The sequence below is a fragment of the Rattus rattus genome, chromosome 8 (assembly GCF_011064425.1).
Source record: "Rattus rattus isolate New Zealand chromosome 8, Rrattus_CSIRO_v1, whole genome shotgun sequence".
In the NCBI taxonomy this organism is placed as follows: Eukaryota; Metazoa; Chordata; class Mammalia; order Rodentia; family Muridae; genus Rattus; species Rattus rattus.
Genome location: NC_046161.1, coordinates 93,373,783 through 93,399,982, shown reverse-complemented (window position 1 = coordinate 93,399,982; position 26,200 = coordinate 93,373,783). Strand labels below are relative to the sequence as shown.

Genomic DNA, 26,200 nt, shown 5'->3' with positions numbered 1-26,200 from the left:
GCCAGAGCTCAGGCTAGCCTACTAGGTTTGCTAAGGTTAGTCACTAACTTTCAAGGGTCAGTAATCAAAAGCCCCTATCAGTGATGGTCATAGCCACTCTACTACTGAACCTCCTGGTATTCTCAGAAAAATTTTCCAGATAACCGCACACCGCAACCTACCCTCTGTTTCTGGCAGGAACATTTTCATTGGCTAACTCTAATCCATGCCTTTCAACCTGGCATTCTGGGAAATGTAGTTCTCAGTTTCCAGGTGGTGAACCTGAGAAGGACTTTAGACTGTAATGGGAAATACTTTTGCAAGAGATACTTCAGGTTGAAGATACAAATCTCAGACTCACAAGGCAGTGGCTATGTGTGTGGAATCAAGGCAGCACCAGGAGGCAGGAGACAAGAAGGATGGAGGAGGAGGAGGAGGAGGAGGAAGAGGAGGAGGAAGAGGAGGAGGAAGAGGAGGAGGAAGAGGAGGAGGAGGAGGAGGAGGAGGAAGAGGAGGAGGAGGAAGAGGAGGAGGAGGAGGAGGAGGAGGAGGAGGAGGAGAGAGGAGGAGGAGGAGGAGGAGGGAGAGGAGGAGGAAGAGAGGGAGAGGAGGAGGAAGAGGAAGAGGGGGAGGAAGAGGAGGAGGAGGAGGAGGAGGAGGAGGAGGGAGGAAGAGGAGGAGGAGGAGGAAGAGGAGGAGGAAGGGGAAGGAGGAAGGAGGAGGGGGGGGGGGAGGAGGAGGGGGAGGAAGAGGAGGAGGAGGAGGAGGAGGGAGAAGGAGGAGAAGAGGAGGAGGAAGAGGAGAGGAGGAGGAGGAGGAGGAGGAGGAAGAGGAAGAGGAGGAGGAGGAGGAGGAGGAGGAGAGAGGAGGAGGAGGAAGAGGAGGAGAGGAGGAGGAGGAGGAGGAGGAAGAGGAGGAGGAAGAGGAGGAGGAGGAAGAGGAGGAGGAAGAGGAAGAGGAGGAGGAGGAGGAAGAGGAAGAGGAGGAGGAAGAGGAGGAAGAGGAGGAAGAGGAGGAGGAGGAAGAGGAGGAGGAGGAGGATGGTTTTACTGCATGCAGGGAGCTCAGAGGTGCACAGCTCCTGGAGCAAGGCAGAGGATGTCCATGCATGCCCCTTCATAAGGTGGATGGAACTGCAGCAGGCGTGGGGAGATCCACGCAGAAGGCCCAGGCTGAAGAAGAGAGAGCCATGCAGGCTCTCCCCTGCATGGGTGATTGGTAGAGGAGGAGGGACTCAGAGGCTACAAGAAAATCCTTCATTACCTCAAAAGACGGCTGCAGAGAAAGGAAAAGCAGAGGAAGCTAGGAGCAAGGAAGAAACCCTGTGGGTTCAGTAAGGCCATTGTTTTCAGGTATGAGGAGCAAGATTAAAGGACAGTTCAACAGTTAACAAGTACCCAAGACAGTCACCTGAGCTGGGTGGGACCTTGAGCAAAGTAGTATACAGAGTTGACTTAGGTGAAGTCTCTCACTGGAGTTCAGCCAAAAATGCCAAAATGATGCAATGCTGCTGCTGATGGTGGTGGTGGTGGTGGTGATGATGATGATGATGAGGTAGTGATAGTGGTGATGGTGATGATGATGGTGGTGGTGATAATGGTGGTAGTGGTGGTGATGATGGGTGTGATGTTGATGATGTTGATGTTGATGATGTTGATGGTGATGATGGTGATGGTGGAACTGGAATATGACTTGAACTGGTCACTTGAATTATCACAGTCCATATTCAGCAGCCACATGAAATTGGCACCTCTATTTATTTGGTATTTAAAGGTGGGGAGCCTGACACTTCCAAAGGTGGAGGACTTTCCCACAGCCATCCCCCGTTCCCCCAACTCCACACTCTACATGACTCTGAGGGAGCATTCTGGAAGACGTTCTTGCCAGGTGGGAGACGGGGATACATTCGTGGGAAGGGTGGGGTTGGAGGGAAGCTATAGTGAGCAGGAAACATTTCAGGGTTATGGATGGCAATGAAGGCTCTAGATAGTAGGCTGTGTGTGAAGGAAAAAACAACTTAGATCCTAAGAGTCACATAGCAGGGAAAGTTAAAAACAAAACAAAACAAACAACTAAACAACTGCCCCGCCCCCGAAACATGTCAGCTCTTAAAATGTCGCGAGTGCCCGGTTGTCTTTTCATTGCACAGGAGTCTACAAACACTGCTTAGGGACTGACAGAAAAAGATGCACATGGTATTCTCAGCAGACTGGTGGGGGAGGGGGAGGGGGAGCTGGCAGGAAAGCAGGCAGTGAAACCCAGTTGAGGCGTGCAGATGCCTGTGGCTGACACAGAGCAGAATGTGTTTCAAGGGAGAGAGCCCTGGGCAGTTTCCATTCCTTGGGTTACCTGATGTGTGGGAAGAGGAAGCAGAAAGCCTGTCCAAGCACATCCCCAGGGATGCGGTACCCCCTCTACAGTGAGCTTTTGGCAGTGCCGAGGAAACAGGGAGACTGAGGAGCTGTGGAGATGAATGGGGCCCTTCCTTCATATTGAGGGACAGCAAAAGTCCAAGTCAGGGCTCTGGGCTCTACTGTTGGGAGGGGCCACAAAAGTGTTTAGACTGGAGAGGACCTCAGTGTGCAATCTCTCTGGCAGGCCCAGAGGGGCTAAGCTACGGCTGGGAAAAGGAGAGAGCTAATGCAAAGATGAATTTCTGACCAAGGCTGGGGTGGCAAGTGGGGAAATTGGACTACGGCCCAAAAGGCAGGGTGATGGTGGTTGGATTGGAAGGAGAGACGTTTGGAGAGGTTGCAGGCTTTGGGGCAGGTCTTGTGAGCCATCCAGAGGACAGAGGTTGAAAACACAAGAGAGCCTGACATGGTGCTGAATGCCTACAGTCCCAGCATGCAATGCAGGAGGTGGCATTAGGGGAGTCAGGAGATCAAGTTTATCCTTGACCACGTAGGAAGTGCAGAGGCCAGTCGGGATTATTCGAAACCCTCTTCTGAAAACCAGGAAAGGAAGAGAGAGGAGCGAAGTAAGACCAGACAGGAAGGAGGTTGCAAACAACAAGACAGAAATGCTAGGCCAGAGAGCAGAGTCAGTCTCATCCGGAGGAGCACCTCTCCTGTGGCTGGGAGGACAGACAGGTGAAGGTAATGGTGCTCCCACATGCTGCTCTCATACATTTCCAACTAGGGACTTAATTAGGTGTGTCGTAGGCAGGAGTCAGTGTCAGGTTAATTAAAAGCCTACACATTAAAAACAATAATAATACAGGCAAATGAATCCCTCGAGTGCTGTCCCTCGCCCACTCCATCCGCTGGTGCACGGAGAGCCCATGGTTGATCTGTCCTGGGATCTTTCTTTCCCCACAGCAGGTGCAGAGGCAGCACCATGGGTGCCCTTGTGGCAACATTCAAGACAAGCTGCTCTTGCTAATGGCTGTTTCTCCCTCCGCCTGATTTTTTTTGGGGGGGGGGATTTTTCTTTCAGCTCAGAGATATGCCAAGAAAATGAAATAAATGTAAGGGATGGGAGAGACCAAATTGTTTTTAGTTTGAATGGCTTTTTTCCCGCGTGAAAAAGCGGCCATTCATTGCAAAATATTTATCTTCATTACGCTTGCTCTCATTATTGATGGAGAAGCCCTGCAGACTAATGGGAAAATCTCTCTGGGAGGCCTGACTCTGGATGATGAGCTAAGTCTCTATTTGCCTTTACCGTCCTGGGTCGGGTCTACCCTTGGATTCCTGGGAACCTGGACTCACCTGGCCCGGAAGAAGATGGTGTTCCTATCTCAGTGATAGTCACAGCAGAAGGGATAGATTCCTTTGTGGCCCGAACTGCATTAGCTGGCCTCTGTGGCATTGACTCCAGGATTGGTGATCGACAGAGAGCAAACCGTGTGTTCAGGGAGCATCGGATCGATGAGCCTAGTCTAAGTACTCACCCCACCTTAGAAACAAGAGTAGCCCAGAGGATGCAAATCGCACCCGGGTACCGCAGTCCTCGCCTGTGGTTCTACTCTGTCATTTCCAGGGACCTCCCCCTGGTTCTACCTGGCCACCCTGTCCCCTTCCTTGAGAGGTGTTACAGAAGATAATTGAGAATCTGCAGCCTTGCTACTTACAGGAAAACCTTGCAAAAAAAAAATCTCATCATCTTTCTGATGATGGATGCTGGGGGGTCTTGCACAGGCAGCCTGGGGAACTGTAATTAACAACAGAGTTGCGCTTTGTACCAGCTTAGTACGCAACAAGCTGGGGAACTGTTCTTGCCCACTTTTGTCCCATTTCCCCGACAAGCCCAAGTTCAGCTTGGCTATATCAAAGCCTCCTAGATTGCAAGGCTTACAAGTGGCTCAGAAGACCAACACACCAGGTCTTCAGATGATGCCGAAGGTCAAGTCAGTGGTCCCCCTGTTGCCTCCTGTGACATTCTGACACTTCCTGCTTTCAGCATGGCCCTCCTGCATCTACGCATTCATAGGCAGGCTTGGTTCTGGCTCCTCCGTGCTCGCTCCTGTCTGAGTCAGTTGTTGAACATCAGGAGGTATTGGGAACAGTGCGCGCCGCCGCCACCGACATTGAGGAATTCCTGGAGGGAGGCTGAGTTCGTCTTTGCAAGCTCATTACTGGTCTCGGAACTTTATAGCCACACCTCATAAATTGGTACAGTGTGACATTTGGCTGTGCACTGAGGAGATGTCAGGGGTGATTTAGAACTCCAGCGCGTGAATTTCCGGTCTGTGTCAACATGTGGAAAGCTACGAGTGGGCGGGCGCCTTTATGAGCCGTCTCCTTCTTCTCCATTGAGATCACCCACATTCAGGCTCGCAGCCTTGCAAAGATAGCATCGGTGAGGTCCTGTGTGGGTGGCTACTCACTCTAAGATCCAGTGTGTCAGCATCGGCAGGTGTGGATGGGCACACACATAGCCTGCAGCCTCCAGCATCCGGCCCCGCCTCCGTCTTCCCAGGTGACTGGCGTCTCTTGCCACGCGTCCATCTCCGTGTATTATTAACACTTCCCTCTGTCTCAAACCACTTCCCTTCCCCCAGGGAGTGCTGTGGGTTGGAAATGATGGTCTTTAATCATTTCTTAAGTGACCAGCCCTGAAATCATTTCTTAGAGCCATACACACAAATTAAATCATAAATCCACAGTGGGCCCTGTGAAGGTCTGAAGTGTAGCCCTGATTAAGAGCAGAGAGCAGCTCTTTCCAGAAAGAAGGCATCTCCTGAGCACGGGAGAAGACCAGCCTCGGAGAGAATAGAGCTCCTTGGCCTTCTTTGCAGAAGGGAGGTGGTACCTGGGAGTTGGGCCCCTTGTAGTTGGCTGGTTCTGCTCTGGACTGAGGAGATGCAGAGACTGAGGGAGCTATGGGAGAGGCCCCATCGCAGGGCTAGGAAGACTGGGCAACCCCGGACAGGCCTGAGCCTTCAGTGATCCCAGAGCCAAACAGTCCCACAGGGTCTTTGCATGACGTCTGTGCAGTAGGGAGCAGAGGAGTGGAAAAGGGTTATACCAGACAGTCGGGGGCTGGTGTGGGCGTGTCCTGACCCTCCAGAACCTTGCTTATCTCCAGGTTCTGTTCAGGATTCTTCTCTGTTCAAGACTTTTCAGCCTATCTGGGATACCGGGCATCAGTCTGCACACTGGTGGATGGTGGGCCATCAGTGAGAGCACTGGCCAGCTGCCATGTATCCTTGAGCCATTTCACTGTCTTGGCACACTGTCCTTGACATTTCCTTTGCTTGGAAGGTTTTTATTTTATTTTATTTGCCAACTAAATCCCCATTCATGTTTCACAACCCACATCACCTAACACCTCCTCCAGGAAGCCCTCCTCTCCCAATTAAACACTTGTTCATCCTCCACCTCTACATAGGCTTCTAGCAGCTGTTAGCCATCTTAGCTTTGAGTTGGTTCTTCTGCCAGAACCCAGAGAACCCACGTTGGACTCAAGCTTGCCTTCATCCTGTCTCAGGACTCTCCTGTGTCCTGGTTGGTGGCAAGAGTCAGGGGGAGGGGAGGGTGGTCTTATTTCAGAGCCCACGAAGAGGCTGAGAGCTTTGTGGGAAAGGGATGTGTCAATACCCCTTGTCTCCTTGAGAAATTCTCTGTAAATTCAAGGTGTTGATACTGCAGCTATGACCCAATTCCCAAACGGCGAGAGCCGGCCCAGAAATGTGCCCAGCTTGATGAACGGGTGCATTTCAAGCCCCTGCTGATGAATTCAGGAGTTGAATAGCTGTCATTATGAAATAATTGACACGTCTTGGTGGGTTGCCTTTGTTCCCCTGATGAAACTCTGGATCCTTATTGAGAATGGAGATACAGCCCTGTTACACGGGAGCAATATTGTTTCATGGCCCTTTATCCTGGCCATTAACAAATGAGCATTGTGTGTAGCAATGGCAGGAGGAGGATTCAGTCATGGTGTTTCATAGAGCTACAGTGATCATTAGGCTGGTTGTGGTGACGTCTGTGGTCAAAGGCACACAGCGTACTTGGCATTCCGTTAGCGTCCTCTCATGGACAGACAGCAGGCTGACTACTACTTCAATGTCCGCCGTCCTGTCTTGGAGGTATCTGGGAGGGCATGAACTGAGACATGATTGATCTGGGTACCCGGATGGGGGTTTTGGATAATAACTGGGTGCATCATATATTACACAAACAGCCATGCCACATTCTCAGCGGGCACCCATTTGAGGTAGGCCCGGCTGGCTCTGTGAACACTCCAACCTTTTCCCTGCCTGGTTGTGCAAACATTCCTTGGTGATGTCGGCTTCCTCCTTCACTTCTTGTGCGTCTTGCGTTTCTTGCCCTTCCCTCTTCCTTTGTCCCAGAAGCCAGTGGGGAAATGAATTTCCATTCCAGAGCAGGCCTCTACAGACTTCCTGGTGACTACATCCATGAATCATGATTTCATACCTGGTCAGGAATCCAAGCCAACAGGCCTCAGAGGGGACGGAGCAGGAACAACATATGACATAGGTTATGGGATCTGTGTGTGTGTGTGTGTGTGTGTGTGTGTGTGTGTGTGTGTGTCTTTCCTTCTCAAGGCAGAGAGAAAGGAGGGCAAGATGCCCTTGGTGATCAGAAGGAGAAGCCTCTGTGCCCAAGCCTCTCATGTGGACCTAGATGCCCTTGAACTGGGGCATTTTCCAAGTCTTTATCCACATCTGCGTGAATAAAGAGAGCCCACGGACCCTACAGATGACTTTCCACAGAAAATAATTGGAAAGGCCATGAGTTTGGGCAGACTTGGCTTTGGAATGCTGATACTCCGATGGATGATCTTGTCAACGCTCAATTCCCAACGAGGCTAAGAGTCACCTAGGAGACAAACCACTGGTCATTGCCTGGGGACTGTCTCCAGGGAGGACTGACTGACATGGGAAGAGGGGATGGAGCAGGAATGTGCATGGTTCCAGCCCATAGACTAGAACACCAGACTGAGAGAGAGGGAGAGAGGGAGAGAGAGAGAGAGAGAGACAGAGAGAGAGAGAGAGACAGAGAAAGAGGCATAGAGACAGAGAGACAGAGAGAGACAAGGGGTGAGCAAGCAGAGCACCAGCCTCCACCACTCCCCTCCCCAATTCCTGATTGAGGATGCAGATGATCAACCACGTGGTCTATGGTGTCTGACCTCTTCGTGCAAGTCTTCATTCCCGTGTGTGTCACCCATTGTGCCGTCTTCCCAGACCGCCATCTTTAGTATTTTAGGCTCTCTCACTGAACCCAGCGCTCATTGATTCTGCTAGGCTGGCTTCTTGCTTGGCCTCAGGGTATCCACCTATGCCCGTCTTCAGCCTCCCAGCACTGAGGTGACAAACATGCCTCCACCACGCCTGACTTCTTATGTGGATGCTAAGCGTCTGTACTCGCGTGCAGGCAGGCACCTCGCTGACAAGACCATCTCCCCAGCATGTTGCTACAGTGAATAAAACAACTTGCGCTAGTATCAGGGCAGTTTTAGAGCAGATTCCCAGAGGTGTTGACTAGCTTAGGACAGGATTTGCACCCAAGAGTCCCACCCTATTCTTCAGTTGTAAAAAATGTCAGTTTTCTTTTTCTTTTTCTTTTTTCTTTTCTTGGATATTTTCTTTATTTACATTTCAAATGTCATCTCCTTTCCTGGTTTTCCTTCTGGGAACCCCCTATCTTATCCCCCCTTCCCCTGCTTCTATGAGGGTGCTCCCCCATCCACCCACTGACTCACTCCCGCCTCCCTACCCTAGCATTCCTCTACACTGGGGCATCTAGCCTTTACAGGACCAAGGGCCTCTCCTCCTGTTGATGCCAGACAGGGCCATCCTTGCTACATATGTGGTTGGAGCCATGGGTTGCTCCATGTGTACTCTTTGGTTGGTGGTTTGGTCCCTGGGAGCTCTGGAGGGGTCTGGTTGGTTGATGTTGTCCTTCTTCCTAGATGTCAGTTTTCTATTGGTGAACTGGCTCCAAAAGCTGTCCAAGGGAAAACAGGCTCTTTCCTCAAAACAGAGGGACCAGCTTTGAATCTACCAGTCTGGCTGGGTATCAGTCACTCTTTTAGCTCTGATCTTGTGACCCTTGTTTGCGTCAGCTAAGTCCTTTCTGAATTCATAGCTGCTCAAGGCCTGCTCTCTATCTTCCACTCCCACAGGGCCACTGTCCTTCCTCTCTCTCCTTCTCAGCCTCCCTGAACAGGCCCCATGGAGTTGAATGGCTTTTGCTTCCCGAAGTGCACTCCAGGTCAAAGCCTGCAGGTGCGTCCTGACACTGCTTTCGATCTTTGGTGTAACACTTAGCTAGTGCCCCTGAAGGCAGTAGGTGATGACATGTTTATCCAGGAAGCTGCAGACCGGGAGGCCATGGGCTCCCTGGAAATGACCTCTCAGCACTTGGGGATAAATGGTCAGCCTGAGAGCATAGCTACCCAGCTCTCCCTGTCTCGATCAACCCACTCAGGCTGTCATGGTCTGAGATCACCATCCCTCCTTTACGGCCCTCAGAGCTGATAAGCTAAGAGTTGGCCTCCCAGCACTACTCAGAATGAGGGCGTGGTCTCCATCCAACAGCTGTAAGTGTCATTTCTTTTCGCTCACAGGCCCTGTGCAAGCTCTGTGGTGGTGTTGAATGGCTTTTGCTTCCCTAAGGGCAGGCTCATGTCTAAACTTCCAAGTGCACCCGTAACACTTTAGATCTTAGCTGTAGGTGCCTCCCTTAATAACGCGTGAGTAGTGCCCCTTGGAGGCAGCAGGTGGTAACAACCCTTTGGATTGACAATGTTGAGAGTAACCCTCATGGGTCCCCTGCCTTCCGCCTCTGGATGGAACCCAGGCTAGTGGGACGTGCTCTCTGCAGTTGAAGCTGAGCACTGCTGTACTTGGGTGTGTATTATCTTATTATCTCAGTACCAGTCTGGCGCATGGGCCATTCCACTTTCTCAGAGTGACTTTGAGATCTCCAATGAACTCCACTTACCATCCCCGTGTTTGAGGACCCGAGACACCACCACATAGACACCCGTCTGAGGTGTTTGGCCCTGAGCCAGCTGGACTTGACTTCCGTGCCTGCCCAGTCTCGCCTGCTTGCCCTGCCAAACTCTTCTCCTCTGGCATTCTGTTAAGTGGGTCCACAGCCATGTCTGCTCTGCCTCACAAGCAAGGTCAGCACGGAACAGGGCAAGCCTGATCTCTTGTCCCTTATCTGTCCGGACAGCTTTGACGACTTAGCGCGAGTATTTCAGCTTTAAAGCTTTTGCTCTACCATTACCACAAAGTAAAAGTCATTTATTTTGTCTGCCTGTCCCCCCCCTGAATACTGCATAATATTATTGGCAGATTTATATGTTTGTGGCTTGGTGACCTGGGGAGAAGCTGCAGACTCCACGGTGCCCGTTTTTACTCCTGGGTTTCTGTAAAGGTCACAGCAAAATTATTTTATCAAGTACACCACAGAAGGGGGGAATCTTAATCTTCCATTTTACTTATGCAGCACTCGACCTTCTCTGGAGAACGGCTCCTCTTAGCACACTCACTTTTCCGTGATGCCTCTCTCACCAGTGCACACCGAGAGCATAATTAGGTGCCTGGCTTCTCAGTTGGAAAGGAGACTCTGTCATGGGGATGACCTCATAGAGGAGAGAGAGAAAGGGTAGAGCGAAGTAGGGTGGAGGCATGGGTTAGGCCCTGGGAGCTGTGTTAGATCCATCCCAATAATAGAGCCCTGTAGTCAGGACCTGACGTACCAGCATGTTCTGATGCTCTTCCGTCTACCTACCTCAGACCAAGCCACTGCCCTCTTTTGCCTGTCCCAGGTCTGGGATGTAGCAAATGTCTTTGAGGAACAGTGGCTTGCCTCACTTTGGCCTTGTGTTAAAAGTTCCAGAGCTTAGCTGAGGATGGTGGTATATGCCATCGATTCCAGCATCTCCGTGAGTTCAAGGCCAGCCTCGTCCACATAGTGAGAACCTGTTTCAAAAACAAATAAATAAAATAAATCAAGAAATAAAAATAAAAAAGATCCAGAGTTCTACTCTACATTGCTCAGGAATGTAGTGATGTCTGCTTTGGCTGTCAGGGGCAGAAGCAGTCTCTTTGCTGCATGTTGGTTAACCCAATCTAGGGTATTGTGAGCTCACTGAAGCCTCAGGGGGAAGAATCCAGGGCTCACAACAACCTTCCTAAGAGAAAGCCTTATTTGCCTTGTCAGAATTTGGAGAGAAAATGAGATTTGTGTGATACATCCAAGTGTAGTTGCTTTTTTTCTTTTCTCTTCTCTCTGCTTTCTTCTGCCCTTCCTTTCTTTCTTCCCTCATTTCTTTTCTTTTGGTGCATGGCTATGTGTTATGTGCTATGTGCTGTGTGGTGTGCATGCATGTGTGTGTGTGTGTGCGTGCATGCGTGTGTGTGTGTATGTGTGTGTATGTGTGTGTGTGTGTGTGTGGTGTTGTGATTTTTTGCATTTGAGTTCACTCTGTGGAAAGTTAAGGTGGTACCATTCTTGGGAGGACTCACCACAGGCTAACCTGCTGTGCGAGAGGCTTGGGCAGGAGCAAGCAGCCATGTCCAACCCATAGAGACACAACGAGAATTCATCTTCATTCATCAGAACTTGTTTAGACATTGTTTGAATCCATTAAGGTGTTTGTCAGGGGAAGTGCTTAAAAACAAGGCTCCCCCCTCCGAGGGTAAACACTGCAGTGTGAAAACATAGGAAGCTACCTGATGGCCAGCATATGTCCTACTTGTCCATGGTGGGCACAGAGCCACCAGACTGGTGGCAGTTTTAGAACATTGACAGCTGGGCTCTGCTGGGGAGGGGCTTGGTGTGCACAGGGCTAAGGAGGGTATGTCTAGTGATCCCCTTGTCCTTGCTGATACAGTGGGGGCTCAGGATGGCTTTTGGGAGGCCATAAGGAAAAAACAACTGTGGTTGGAGTCTGCATTTCCCACCACACACCCCACTTCCCAATGCATCTGCCTTGCGCTGCCCACTCTGCCCTCGATTAGAGGGGCTTTCTGACATTCTGCTATCTGAGGGAAATATTTGTCTCTATAAAAAAGTAATATAAGTTTACTGCAGAAAATGGGGAAATATAAATCAGAAAATATGAACCCCATCCCCCTCATCTCACTGTTGTATATTTAAAAAGTTATAAAATTGTTATTACTAGTACAGCACAATACTGTTTGTTCCCATTATACGTGGTTATTTTCTCAGTCATCAATAAATAACTAGTATTTATTCAGATCACCAAGCCACATGTGATTATCTCTTTAGGATGAATTCTATAGGAAGAGGGGCTTAAACATTTCTAGGCTGTTTGCCTCTCTGAGTCCCAACTTCCCACATTGATGACCACTTACTATTAAAGGCCCTGGGAATAAGCAGGCCACCCCACAGGGTAAGACAGACCCTGCTCTGCCATACCCCATCTTCTGAGAACATCCAGGCTCTCTGTCTGCCAAGTGTTTGCCTGGAAGCCACTCTCCTGTTGACTGTTATTGTCTCTCGTCCCGTGCATGGGTACCAATGTCCTGTGTGCAGACTCCAGGATGTCTCCATGGGAACCAGTCAGATGCTTGCACTGCTCCTCGGAGGTCTGAGATGGGCATAGTTGTCCCCAAGAAGTCCTACCATTCCTTCCAGCATTCTACCTTTCCCTTACATCCAGAGGTAGACTGCAGAAATAAATAATTTCAATCTCACTCACTGACTAGCCTGCGAAAGGTCTTAGCTCTCCCCTATCAAAGAGTGTATAGCCCTTCCTAGCTCAGCCCCCCTATGTCCCTAATCTCTCTTTTCCATACTGTATTTGTCTTCCTGGGTTCTCCAGACCCACCCCACTCCCACCCCCACCCCTTCACCTGTACTGGGATAGAGCCAATCTGTCCCTTGAGGCTTTGGGGGAAGGTCTACTAGTGCTGCATATGTGGGGACAGTGAGATTCCTCTCCAGAGCTTTTTCCCTGTGACATCTGCACTGGCTGGTTTTGTGTGTCAACTTGACACAAGCTATAGTTATCACAGAGAAAGAAGCCTCAGTTGAGGAAATGCCTCCACGAGACCCAGCTGTAAGGCATTTTTTCAACTACTCATCAAGTGGGGAGGATCCAGCCCATTCTGGGTGGTGCCATCCCTGGGCTGTTGGTCTTGGGTTCTACAAGAGAGCAAGCTAAGCAAGCCAGTAAGTAACATCCCTCCATGGTCTCTGCATCAGCTCCTGCTTCCTGACCTAATTGAGTTACAGTCCTGACTTCCTTTGGTGATGAATAGCAATGTGGAAATGTAAGCTGAATAAACTCTTTCCTCCCCAACTTGCTTCTTGGTCGTGATATTTGTACAAGAATAGGAACTCTGAGTAAGACAACATCCCAGAGTCCTTAAGGTCTCAATGCCACTCTGAGGATGTGTGAGTCTCAAGAATGGCCCCTTTAGTTCAGTCTGCTGGTTAGGGGATATAGGTCTGGGATAAAGACACAGTTAGCCACAAGAGAAGCCAGTTCAGTCCTGGCTTCCAAGTGAATCCCACTCTCACTTTCCTGCTCTGGATCCTACCATGACCTCTGTCCCTGTCAGAACCACAGGGATAGTGAGCCTCTGATTTGATCACTAGTGACATTTCATAGGGTATTTGTGGCCCAGAAGAACGGCTTCTAATCTTACGTGCTGAGATCTCCCAGTACCATGTCCATCTCCAGGTGTGTGAACGATGGTCAGGAAAGCATTCAGCAGGCTCCTTGCAGAGAACAGCCTGTTGATATTTCTTAAGGCAATCCTTTGTTCTAGGACTTCTAGAAACATCACACGAATCTCTCCACTAGCTGGAGGGAGGGGGGTAATTCTGTGCCCTTTGTTGCAGACGGAGGTTGGAGAGTTAGGAGAAGGGAAGTGACTTGCTCAAGCGCACACTCCAGCAACCAGCCGCTTTTCATGACCCACGGCTCAGTGGTTTTGTTCTCCCACACTTTGTCAGCATGGGCACGAGGAGGACTTGGCATGGACCCCTGAGGTACTTAGTCTGGATCAGGGCCTAAGATCGTTTGTGTCTGCAATTCCAGGTGCTGGTAATTCTCCTACTGCCTGTCGTCGCAGAAAGTGAGCCGCTTAGGCAACAGACATTTCTTTCTCACTGTCCTGGAAGCTGGGCTGTCCAGAGATCAAGTTGCCTGTGCGCAGCATCTGGTGGGGGCCAGCTTCCTGCTTTGCAGATGGTGCTTTCTTGTGTGTTCACATGGCAGAGAGAAAACAGGCTGCCTCCCTGCTCTCTTGTAAGAGCACAAAGAGGCTCCATCCCCAGGATCTAATCAGTTCTCTGAGGCTCCAGCTCTAAACGCCAATGTTGATTTTAGGGGGATGCGGGCCTCCAGTCTGCTGCATTAACACAGAGCATTAGAAAACATCCCGGTGACCTGGCTTTCAGCTCAGTCTCATATTTGCTTCTCACAGGGTTGAATGTGCCCGACTGCCCCAGGGCCCTGTCCCTCCTCCTTGAGACCTTATCAGGTCCGAATCCCGCTTTGGCCCTGACTTGTAGTTCCTCCTTTGAGGCAAAGCCTTCCACCCCCACCCACTCCATACCACCTCTTCAGCATCTTCCATGCTAACGAGGTCCCTGGCTTGCTACCCCAGCAGCTGTGTTAGTAGCTTAATGGCACCGTGACTTACAGTCTGTGTCAAGATGCCTGCAGAACACATCAATTTCAGCAAGTGTCATCGTGAGTGACACGAGTGTATGACACAACTAAGTACCCCAACTGCACAGGCTATTACAGCTGGCACTGGGCCTAGGGAGGGAAGACCTAGAAGATCTGTTTGGCTTCACAGGCGCTGGGTAATGTAGTATTCCCTGGCCTACTTCCTCCAGAGAGCACCCTTAAGCGGTCCACAGCCCTGGCTACTTCTGCCAGCCTCTCTAAGCTTTCCCCGGGCAAGCTGGTTCCTGCTCTGTGAATCCTGGTACAGTCTCTTCTCTCTGCCCCACCCTCTCATCTCTGCATCTGCTTTAACCCCTCCTCTAAAGGTCCGCACAAGCGCTGACTCCTCTGAGCAACACCCTCAGCTCCCGTTCACCCCCTACTTCCTACGGAGAGAACAGGCCACCTCCACCTCCATGAGAGAGCCTTTTCCAGCTCGCTTTATCCTGCCTTCCCCAGCTCTCCTCGGGATCAGAGCCTGTATCCATACTTCAGTGTCCTCTGGGGACTTGGGGGGAGAATTAAATGTAATGAATAAATGTCCTTGTATTGCCAAAGTATGTGTATATCACAAAATAGTGATAAAATATCCAAGGTAATAATTACTAAACAATGCAGACTCCTGTTTTAGTTAGTTAGTATTATATGTATTGTACATACATACATATATATATATATATAAAATACACCTATATATGTATAATGAAGTTCATAGTCTTTATATAGTTTTATTTCTAAAGTATTTTCTAAAATACAACAATAATGACTGTGTTGTATTCCACTACGTGAATGTCCCTATTTACTTAGTCAATATTTTCCTATTAGAATTTTAAGTCTTTCTTCCCTCCTCCCTTCCTTCCTTTCCTTTTTCCTTCTTTCCCTTCTCCCTTTTGTCTTCCCTTCCTCCCTTTCTTCCTTTCCTCTTCCTTTCCCTCCTCCCCTCTTTCCTTCCCTTCCCCCATCTTCACTTCTTTCTCTTGCCTTAGAAATAACACCATAGCAAGGGTCCATGAGCAAGTCTTTACCCCATTTTCCTGCTTTTTCTTTGGAAGTCTTTACCTTTGAAGAAAGGGTTTGAATATTTTGAAATCTTTGTCTAAATAACCCTCCAGAAAATCTGGGAGAATCCCCTCTGTGCGGTGTTTTCGTCCCCTCCTCACCTCCAATGCAGGATCACCTGCTACAGTTGTCACCATCATAGCTTTGATCTTGGGGCATTGCTGCAGTAGGCCTTCCGTGAGCATCCATTTTAACCAGCCATAACATGTGCATGGCCTGTGTCATGCATAGAAGAAAGGAAAGCACGAACACGAAAAGACTTAGAGTCAGATTTCAGAGAACATTCAAACTACTGCCCTGGATAGATGGGATGAGTGGGTAAATGAGTCATTGCTTGGGTGTATGATTTGATGGATGAGTGGGTAGTGAATGGATGGATTGGTAGGTAGATGGTTTCATGGGTGGATGGATGGATAGATGTGTAGATGGATGGATGGATGGATGGATGGATGGATGGACGAAGGAAGGATGGGAGGGTAGATGGATGGATGGATAAGTAGGTAGGTGGATGAGTAGATGGGTAGGTAGGGAGCTAGATTGTGGGTAGGGTTATGGATGTGTGGGTGGACTGGATGAGTAGAATTATTGATGAATGAGTGGGTAGTTTGACGTATGTGTGAGTGAGCTTACCGATTCATGGATGAACAGTAGATAGGTGGTGAGTAGATTGGTAGGTGGAGTCAGCATTCATGGTGACCGTGGGAGGAACCATGCAGAGCCATGCCTGTCCCTCACTTCCATAACTACCTAGCAGTTCTGAGCAGCTGCAAAGCCACAGAAGTAATGGGGGAGGGGCTGGGGTGATGTGCCTTGAGCCTCCTCCTTCCTGAGCAGCGGTGCACTCAGCCCCTTCTTTGTCACCCCACGAGGCAGGCAGACCTCCCTGAACCAGCTGCTGAGTTAGACCTGCCTTGAGAAAGAGGTGCTGATCTTAAGCAGGAGATGAATATTCATGGGCATGAACCTTTGCAAACTCATTTGGGGAAAAAAAATTAGATCAAGAGAAGTAATCAGATTATTAAAAAGAGAGTGCAAGGACAGAAGGCAGTGGTGGAGAGAAAAAACCGCATTTAAAATGCAAAGAGAGAGTCTCTTCCTGCAGAGCGGCGCTGACCTCCTGGACTATGCACTGAGAATAGTTAAGCTCTCCCCCACTTCTGCTGCATAAAAATGTTTTCTGAGGCCTCCATTGAGAAAGGAGGGGATAGAGGCAGTGGGCACCCTCCACCTTTGAAAAAAAATTATCAAATAATATTTTGAGGTTTCCGTCTTATCTTCCTTAGATATCAGGAAAAATTGTGCGAGCTAAAGAGGCTCTGGTGAGTGGTGAGTGACAGGTTAAAGGGCTCCAATAAAGATTAGATGGTCCACTATCTCCTGAGGAAATTGCATAAAAGTGGTTATTCCCTCTTGCTTCTATTAATTTCCCCTTCCTGGCTGCTTGGAGAAGCTTCATAACCTGATGCTGCAGACAGGGGACGAGAGGCGCTTTCCATTATCTCAATCACCGCGCTGTTTATGAGACACTTAATCTGTTTCTTTATAAAGTAATAGTACTGTAGGTGATGGATTCTGTGTCACTGGGAAGGCTTCGTGCAGGGACGGGAGGAGAGGGGCGTTCTCGAGAGCATTGTAAGCGCAGGCAATTTGTCACAGCTTTGAGGTGCCGAGAACTGGGGGTGGGGGTAGCATTCCAAGGTGACCTTCTGCTAGAGATGACACATGCCAGCCTCCTCGTGTTGCTTAAAGGGGAGGGAAATGTGTGTTTTGCTTGGAGGATGGGAAGTACTTGTGTGTGTTTAGGAACGGAACACTCGGGTCCCATCCCCTCCCTCTGCTGGAGCAGGAAGAGGGAGAGAGGATGGAGAGTGTATGCCCACCCCCACCTCTGTTGTACCATCTTACCCTTTGTCTGAACCTGGTCACTTACAATGAAGGAGAGGGACCCCTCTCCCCCCTTTGAAAGACATAAAGACAATTGTGGTCCCTTCCTGTGTCAGAAATGCAGCCTTATGCCGTGCTGTCTTATTATATTCCAGGAATACGTGAGGAAGTGCGAGCAGCTTCCCATCCACCCTTATAATCCTGCTCAAATGATCCTTGCCCACGTCTTCTCCCCAAGGCTCCCACCTCTTTAATTCCTGCTCTGTCATCATCTCTACGTCTGAATCTTTTATTATTGTCGTTATTGGAAACTGTCTCTGTAGTCCGGGCTATCTCTGAGCTGAGGATGACTTTGAACTTCTAGTCCTCCTGCCTTGACCTTCCAAGTGTTGAGAGTACAGACAGGTCCCACTCTGTCTGGCTTGTACAGGGCTGAGTCTCATCACTAAGGCTCCCTTTCTGAATCTTGTGTCCTAGGAAGATGCTTCATGAGGTCCTCGTCGTAGAAGGCTGGATTCCCAAAATGACCCTGTCTGGCTGACTGGTCCCTGATAAACACAGTTCTGCTTTAGAAGCAGTGTTCTATTCTACTTCACCCGTCAGAAAGGGAGCCCCAAAAGCCCGAAACTCTTTCGGCACACACAGTGCTGTTCCTCTTAGCATGTCTCCTGGCTTCCTGTAGGTCCTCAGCAAACAGTGGCCAGATGGAGATGCTCATCACAATAGTGGCGATTGGACTGTAATTCTCTATAAGGAAAGAAAACTACCTTTTGAAATATTAAGTCAAAGAACGGTTATCTACGTCAAAAGTGTTTGCATGTGGCTAACAATATTTAACTGTTACTTTTTCTGTAAATCAGTCATCTCTCTCTCTCTCTCTCTCTCTCTCTCTCTCTCTCTCTCTCTCTCTGTGTGTGTGTGTGTATGTGAGTGTGTATGCACATGTTCATGTGAGGGCCTCACACATGCTATGGTACTCCTGTGGAAGTCAGAGGGTCACGGGGTAACCTAGACTATTAGTCCTCATCTTCTACTTCACTCAAGGCAGTTTCTTACTGTTTCCCCACTGCACATGGCAGGCTATCTGGCCTGTGGGATCCTGGGAATTCTCCTGGGTCTGCCTTTCATCCCACTATAGGAGCACTGCAATTCTGTCCTGGGGTCTCAAGCTTAGGTCCTCACACTTGCACAAGGAGTCCTTCACAGTCATTTCTTTTATCCACGGGTCTATATCTTCTTTGCCAGAATTGACTTAAATGCGCACTTATCACTTCTAATTAAAGCGATTTTTTCTCAAGGGTAGTGTGCCTTTACTAAGTTTTCTTAGTAAGAAACAACAGTGTCAGCATTTATTTCTGATTAGTGGAATCTGATACAAGATGAGTTTAAAAGGTTTTGCAAACTAGCCTGTCACTTTAACTGTTATTTAAAACATAAACTATATAAGAAAACATCACGCTGGCGTGATTACACATTACTGTCTCCAAGTTCAGTGCACGGATTTAGAAAGGCAGTCCTTACAAGTTACAGACCGTCTGGACACAGATCTCATTAAAATATTAACATATGGAATGCGACTATGTTGCAATTATAGGTAAAATGTATCTTATAAACACAATGGTTCACCATCCATCTAGACAGAAACAGTCTAAGCAGAAACACATTTTCCCATTTGTTTCTAAGACTTTAATGCCTTCTTTAGGGCTCCAAATGTCTATTCCGACTTTGAATTGTAAAGTCATTTCAAAGAAAACTCAACTTTCAAAAAGGGTGTGCAGACTGGGTTGAGGGGAGCTATCCTGGTGTGGTACATGAGGGCATATTTGGGTTTCTTAAATACTGCTGACCTGTAAGTTGTGAAAAGGATAGGTAGATATTTTATATAATGAACAAACAGAGCCTCTGAGTGGTGCTGGCATTCACAGATACTCACCTTGGTGGGAATCGGCAAATGTAGAAGTCAGAGCAAGGATGCTTCAGCCATGGTCCAGTTCTCATTTCCTTGGGGACTATGGAGTCAGAACTCTCTCCCAACCATTTCTGGGCCTGTCTCGAAGGTCCAGCTTGTGGGCTTCTGGGGAGATAGTAAGAAAAGTGCTTGCTCTGTAAGCATGAATGTCTGAGCTCAGATCCCTAGAACCTGCCTAATAATTAAAAAAGCAGGGTGCAGTGGTATATGTCTATAGCCTCGGTGACATGGGCACATGAAGAGATAGGAGGATCACTAGAGCTCATAGGCTAACCAGCCAGGCAGAATTGGAGAGCTCCATGTTCAGCAACCTGTGTCAAAAAAACAAGGTTTCGAGGAAGATAACCAATTTTGACTTCCGATACACACACACACACACACACACACACACACACATAGAGAATATATATATATATATATATATATATATATAACCATAATAAATAAATAGTTTAGCTTCTAGTCCCTCTCCTTGGAGACCCAGCTACCCAGAACAGAGACCTCCCATTCCTTCATCAGAAATCTCAGAGAAAGGCGTTTGCAAACCCCACTTCCACTTGTGGCTATCAGGATGACTGTTTATGCTGTTAACTTATTAAATGTAATGTGAGGTGGCTTTTAAGTGCTGGGAAGGAAGTGAAAACGCTTTGTTCTTCTTGGACCAGTACATTAAGAAAATTACAGCGTGGCAGGGACTGAATATGAATGCATGAGTAGTCACCAGCTTCCTTCCCTTTTCCAGGAGGGTACCCTGCTGTCTGGAGGCAGCGGAACTGGCAGGGTAGGAGTACTAGAGACTCAGTGCAAAGGGGTGAAGTCCTATCCAAACGAGAAGACCAAGATAGAGAGAGAGGAGTGGCAAGACAGAGGGAGAGAGCCCTGACTGAATGGACTCAGAAAGGCAGATTAGGGAGCTGGGTTTTAGACTGCCTCACATATGACAGTTGATGCTTTCTGCTTAGGGTCTTATTGATTGATGCTTTTGTTTGAAAATTCAAACTTATTCTTTTCCTTGCCTCGGAGATTTCATTTTGTTTTCTTCTGAGTGTGTTAACGCGGGTCAGCGAGTGGCCTGTTTCTGACGTGTGTTACAACGGCAATTATTGTGTTGAAGCAACAGTGTACCCAGTGTGTTTCAGGGAATGTGAGTCTCAGGGGAGGCACTGCAGAGGAGGCCTTCTTGGGGAAAAGAAAACAAAACCGGGGGGGGGTGGGGCAAAAACAATACTAGCATTCAAGACCTTGCTTTCTGAAGTTCCGAGACGTTCTGCAGTCAACAATGAACTACGTTCTTTATTTTTAGACCCATCTTTTCTGTAAGCAATGGGCATAGAAGACTCAAAGAATTTGTATTCCATGGAATGCGATTGGGTTACACCATTCCAGAATTTTCCACGTTACAGAGTTTCCCTCCCATCTGCAGTGGGCTCCCATCCAGGGCACATCCGGTGTAACTTTAGACTGTCTCCTCACTAAAGTGAGCAGCGGATGGAGACGTTCTCTCTCCTTGTCTTGGCAGGGAAGCCATAGATGTTTTGAAAATAGCTTCCACATGCACCGTCACCATCATCTCTCCCACTAAGTGATCCTGAGAATGTTTTTAACCTCTCCATGTCCCAATTTCCTCATTAGCAAAATGGAGCTAATAATAGCCACCCCATAGAGTAATGTACGTAAAACACTTAAGGCGAGGTAACAGATGGTGGCTACTGCTGTTATTAAAGAACCCACCACACTTTTCAGGAAGAAACAATGGATTTGAGAAGATGAGCTTCCTCTAAGTGGAAGCCTTTACAACAGCTCCGTTCAGGCGACAATCACACCATACTATAATAGTGTCCCGGCTAGTTTTATGTCAACTTGACACAAGCTAGAGTCATCAGAGAGGAGGGAACTTCAACGGAGAAACTGTCTTTATAAGATGGGGCTGTAGATGGGGCTGGGTTCTATTAGAAAGCAGACCAGCATTTTCTTAATTAGTGATCAATGGGGGAGGGCCTAGCCTAGTGTGGGAGGGGCTACCCCCGAGCTGGTGGTCCTCTGTTCTGTAAGAATGCAGATTGAGCAAGCCATGGAGAACAAGCCAAAAAGAAGCTCTCCTCCAGGATCACTGATCATTGCATCAGCTCCGGCCTCCAGGTGTCTGTCCAGTATGAGTTCACTGCTTTCAATGATACACTGTTACATAGAACCGAGAGGGAAAGAAACACTTTCCATCTCAGATTGCTTTTGGTCATGGTGTTTTAGCACAGTAATAGTAATCCTAACCAAGACAAATAGTGTGGCCACCATAGAACCAAGACTCCTCAATGGCAGTTTGTAACCCTTGTGGCAGGGTCTCAAAAGATGCACCGGGAATATTTGTTGAATGAATTACTGACGTTTGTAGGGAATCCAAACAAGTTGACTAGGCTGTAAGTTTTACCCAATCTCAAGGATTCCTAATCAGAGCCGGTTTTAGGGGAATGAGAAGAAGCAGGGAATGGTGTGGTAAGGTCAGCCCTTGGGGAAAGTAGGGAGGATGGGATTATAGTTCTGGTGGTATGCAAGGATGACATCACATGTCTCAGGTCTCAGTAGACGAGTCATGGCCACCACCACGTGGAACACTATGGAGACAAGCATTTTAGGACATGGTTCCCGATAGACTGACTCTCCAAGACATTAGAAGAGGTACCCATAAGTGAGCACACCCTGAGTAAGCACCAGGTTATACCAGCTCTTCACAGACTTTCCTATTTTTTTGTGTGAATGAAAGGTGACACAAGCTGCCTAGAGAACCCCATCTTTTTCTTGCCCCACTCTCGAAAGCATATCAAAATGCAATTAAGGTAGAACGGTGCTTTCAAGGCAGTGACCTTGAAATCACTTGAATTTTTTTGGTAAAGGTTTGCTGTAAATTCTTGTGCTTTAACCATCATTCATAGCGAGTGCTAATGAGCACACCGCAGTGCTCCTTGTGTTTGTTGCATTATGACATTTAAGAATCTGGTCATTGGCAACAAAGACCCCTTTTTATCCGAGACTACAGGCTACGTTCCTTCATCAAGGGCTCAGAGAAAGGCCATGATTGTTAAGGTAGGAGGAAGGAATAGACATTTGTGTAGCAAGTGCCCAGCTAAACAATTAGGCTCACCTTACCAATAAAATCTGTTGACAAGCCTGAGAGTGGAAAAATCACTTTCACATTGTTCAGATGAGAAGGGCCACTGTCAAGATGGTTGAAGAACTGAAATATTAATCAGGATCCTCTCCTTCTGAGCTGCTCACTCTGTGAGGAGGGAACTCAACGTCCTTTTGTTTTAGGGTGACAACCTTCATTTTCTGTTTCCAGGGAAGGGTGTCTGGTTACCGTTCTTCTATTAACTCTCACATGATCTTTGTGTTGTAGCCTGTCCTGCGGGGACCTTCAAGGCCAGCCAGGAAGCTGAAGGCTGCTCCCACTGCCCCTCCAACAGCCGCTCCCCTTCAGAGGCGTCTCCCATCTGCACCTGCCGGACTGGCTATTACCGAGCAGACTTTGATCCCCCAGAAGTGGCGTGCACTAGTAAGTGTCTAGTAAGGGCTGTGGGCTGGGCAGTCCGCTGCTTTGTGCAAATGATGTTGACCATGTAGCAGTGGGAGAGACCAGATCACATCCTCCCCGGAATTGCTAAGTGGGGGTGCTGGCCATGGTGCTGAAAGAAAGGGCTTTCTGGTCTCAGCCTCAAACTGTTGGCTAAGATTGACTTCTTTCACAGTCCTCTTTCCAGAAGAAAGAATTCTCCTCTCATACACATCCAGGGCAACTTCTGCCCACCAGATTTTAACACTGCCCACCTAAAGTGTTGTTGATGTGTAAAACCAAATCTACCCATGCACTGTAATAACTAGTAACTCTTGCATTTCTCTCCTCTAAGATGCCCCTCTCTTCTGGTCCCTGCAGTTGAAAATCACTCTTCAGAACATCTCCCCTATGTTTGTTTCCCTTGAATTCTCATAGTTTTAGCTACTGTCTATTCATTTAGCTACTAAAGGAAAGTCCTTGTGTATCAAATCTCTGTGTTTATCGCCTGTGTCCCTTGTCCTGTCCAACACCTGATCTCCTGCCAAATGACAAGACCAGAAGCCGGACTACAGTGTCCATCTAGTGTCCCAAATTCTAGAGTCTGAGGGTTAATGTGTCAGCTATCTTTACTCTTCCATCATCTGAGGTAGAAAGAAAAGCAGCCATTCTTCTGAAAGCAGAGGAACGGTTGTACTCTCTAGGAAGGGAGAGCGTAATTTCCTCCTGGTCTTCTTTCCCATAAGAACGGAAGGCAGAGACCATGGTTCTCCCCGAGCAGCACTTTATACAACTTTTCCTCCTCTAAATGTTAAAGCCCCGGAGCAGAGATGTTCTCTCCTCTCAGTATTCCCATTGCATTCTAGGATCAATACTGCAGGTCAGACTGTAACCAGACTACAACTTTCTTCCCCACTAGATGTTCTGGGGTGGCTCACTGTGAGCATGCCCCATCCCAGAGCCAGTTCCCTCTCAGTCTGGGGAAGAGGGCCACAGAGATATATTTCATACACACAATTTGATAGACAGAAAAGAAAACTCATCTGGGTAGAGGAATTTCTCAGTCCTGGCCTTGTAGCATATATAACCTTTGCTGGGTGCAGAGGAGAAGTGAAAGCATCTTCTAGATCAAGGTCCTGCGCTCAATCGATGCTTATAGATTTGAGCTGAGGAAAAGCTCATCGTCTTGTAAACTGATTTCCCCGGCCTTCCTTTTCAGGTGGGCAGAGATTGACAGAAATGATTCCTCTCCTGCTGCCCAGAGTCCCTGTCTTTCTGTGGTGTTGTCTCCTCTTATGATTTCTAAGGGCCTCTTGGATGGCAGTCTTCCATGAGCCAATATTGCCTAAAAAGCAGTATTGAATACACTTTAGATTCCATTAAAGATGCTAAATCACTACCTGGGTGCCCAGACCAAACACCAGCCTGTACAACAACTCATCCATATACAGGCCCTTAGCTTCCCACTTCAGGGGGCAAATCGTCAACTCAACCAGCCTCGTGATAAGGTTACCTGGAAGAAGTCAGTCCATATAGCCAGAAGCCCAGAATGCTCATGTGTGTTTATCTTCTGACATTTATTTATCAATGTTTATCTTCTAGGCCTCCTACCTGATAGAACTATAATATCAGTTGTTGGGGGAAATACGAATATTCCAATGCCTCTGATTTGAGCATGGAAACTCCTCACTCCACACCACCCAGATCCTGAAACCAGCTTTAAATTAGACCATGCAGGCCTTCCCCTCCCACCTCTGGTCCAGCTAACTCTGGAATACTCACCAATGGGATTCCACTGTACTGTCCCCTTCTAATCTTTATGGGGAGGGAGTGTGTCACTGTGGCGAGTGCACCTTTACACACACCCCTTTCCTTGTGCCTCTAGATTAGAGAGGGAAGCGTCAGACTACAAACTGCTAAATCAAAGCACACTTGGACAATCAAAGCACAAGACCATCTCTGGACTCCTTGCCTCTTATCCTGGAGTGGGGCAAGCACTCGGTGAGGAGACTCAGGGAGCAGGACATGGGTACAACACAATGCTAGGCAAAACATGCATAAATAAAGCTACTATTTCCCTGAGCCTCATTATATATTTGATTTATTGTGTGCCAGGGAAGTACTGTATGAAAAAGTCAATTTGTTGGCTTTTATATTCTCATTAGGGTTTCCTTTAAAAGCATTCTAATTGGAGGTGCCATCTGTTCTCTTAAAAAGGCACGGCACATCACCAGAGTAAATAATTTTTAAGATTCAAGGAGAATATGTAGAGCGGTTGAGGGAAGGCACAGCCCTGCACTGTGGCCTCCGGGCTCCTAACTGAGCCCAGCAAGTCTAGTGAGACGAGTGTGCAGGAGTGCGAGCCCAGCTGCAGGGGCTGGAGGAGGCCTGGAGCCAGGAGGACTGGTTCACCTTGCAAAACGAAGGCTTCGTCTGTCCCGTCAGGAAGCAGCTGTAGGCCGCCTGGGTACAGAAGGCGAAGAAGATCTATATTTATAAATGTATGGGGACGGTGAGCATCTGTCTGCCCCGGTGCCGTGAACAAGAGGACAGAGCAGACAGGAGAGCCCAAGAGCCAGCTAGACCTTTGGAGGGCCTTGAGTCTAGCTTCTGGCCATTGTGCTGTGTTCAAGTGAGATTATGTCAGCAGTCTACTCTTTTCTATAAAACATTTTATAGATATATTTATAAAAAAACTTTATAAATATAAAACATGCCTGTGCATGGTTGCAGCACTTCTGCTACGCTAAGGATTATGAACAAGTGTTCAGTACTGAGGATGGAGCCTCTGGTCTTCTCCTTACTAAACAAACATATTCCCTCTAAACTAACATCTCAGACCATGCTTCCTGATCTGCCTTTTGACTTTATTTTATTATTATTTTTTTAAGCTTATGTCTCCTTAAGTTGTCAAAGGAAGCCTGTGGTAACATGTTTGCCTCAGCCTTCTTAGTAGCCCGGATCACAGCCCTGCTCACTGGGCCTGGGAAGAGCAAATATTTCTAATGAATCCTGTCGATCTTTGGGGACATCACGTATATGCTGTCTATTTGTAATGTTGAAATGTTTCTGCAGACCTGGAATGAGACCTTGGTTGGTAAAACATGGAGGATGTGAGTCTAATCCTAGAACCCACAGAATGGAACTGGATATGGTACTGCATGCTCACAGTCCCAGGGCTGGGGACAGTCAGAGCCAAGGCTCAGTGACTAGACAGCTTGACCTACTTGGTGAGTTTTTAGCACACACACACACACACACACACACACACACACACACACACACACACACACACACTCACTCACTCACATACACACACACTTATATACACACATACTCACACACACATTCACACATTCACACACACACACACACACTACACACACACTCACACACACACATACACACACACACACACTCTCACACACACTCACACACACACACACACACTCACACACACACACATACACACACTCACACACACATACACACACACACATACACACACATACACACACATACACACACTCACACTCACACACACACTCACACACATACATACATACCCACCCACACACATTCACACACATACATACCCACCCACCCACATACATACACACACACATGCA

At 48.1% G+C, this 26,200-nt stretch overlaps 1 protein-coding gene across 1 annotated transcript in view; it reads left to right on the top strand.

The window, feature by feature from the left end:
- Positions 1–26,200, top strand: part of Ephb1 (EPH receptor B1) — a 433,582-nt gene that overhangs the window by 268,713 nt on the left and 138,669 nt on the right. Inside the window, exon 4 of the mRNA XM_032910279.1 lies at positions 22,419–22,574. Coding sequence (XP_032766170.1) covers positions 22,419–22,574 — 156 coding nt within the window. The remainder of the gene's footprint in view (positions 1–22,418; positions 22,575–26,200) is intronic.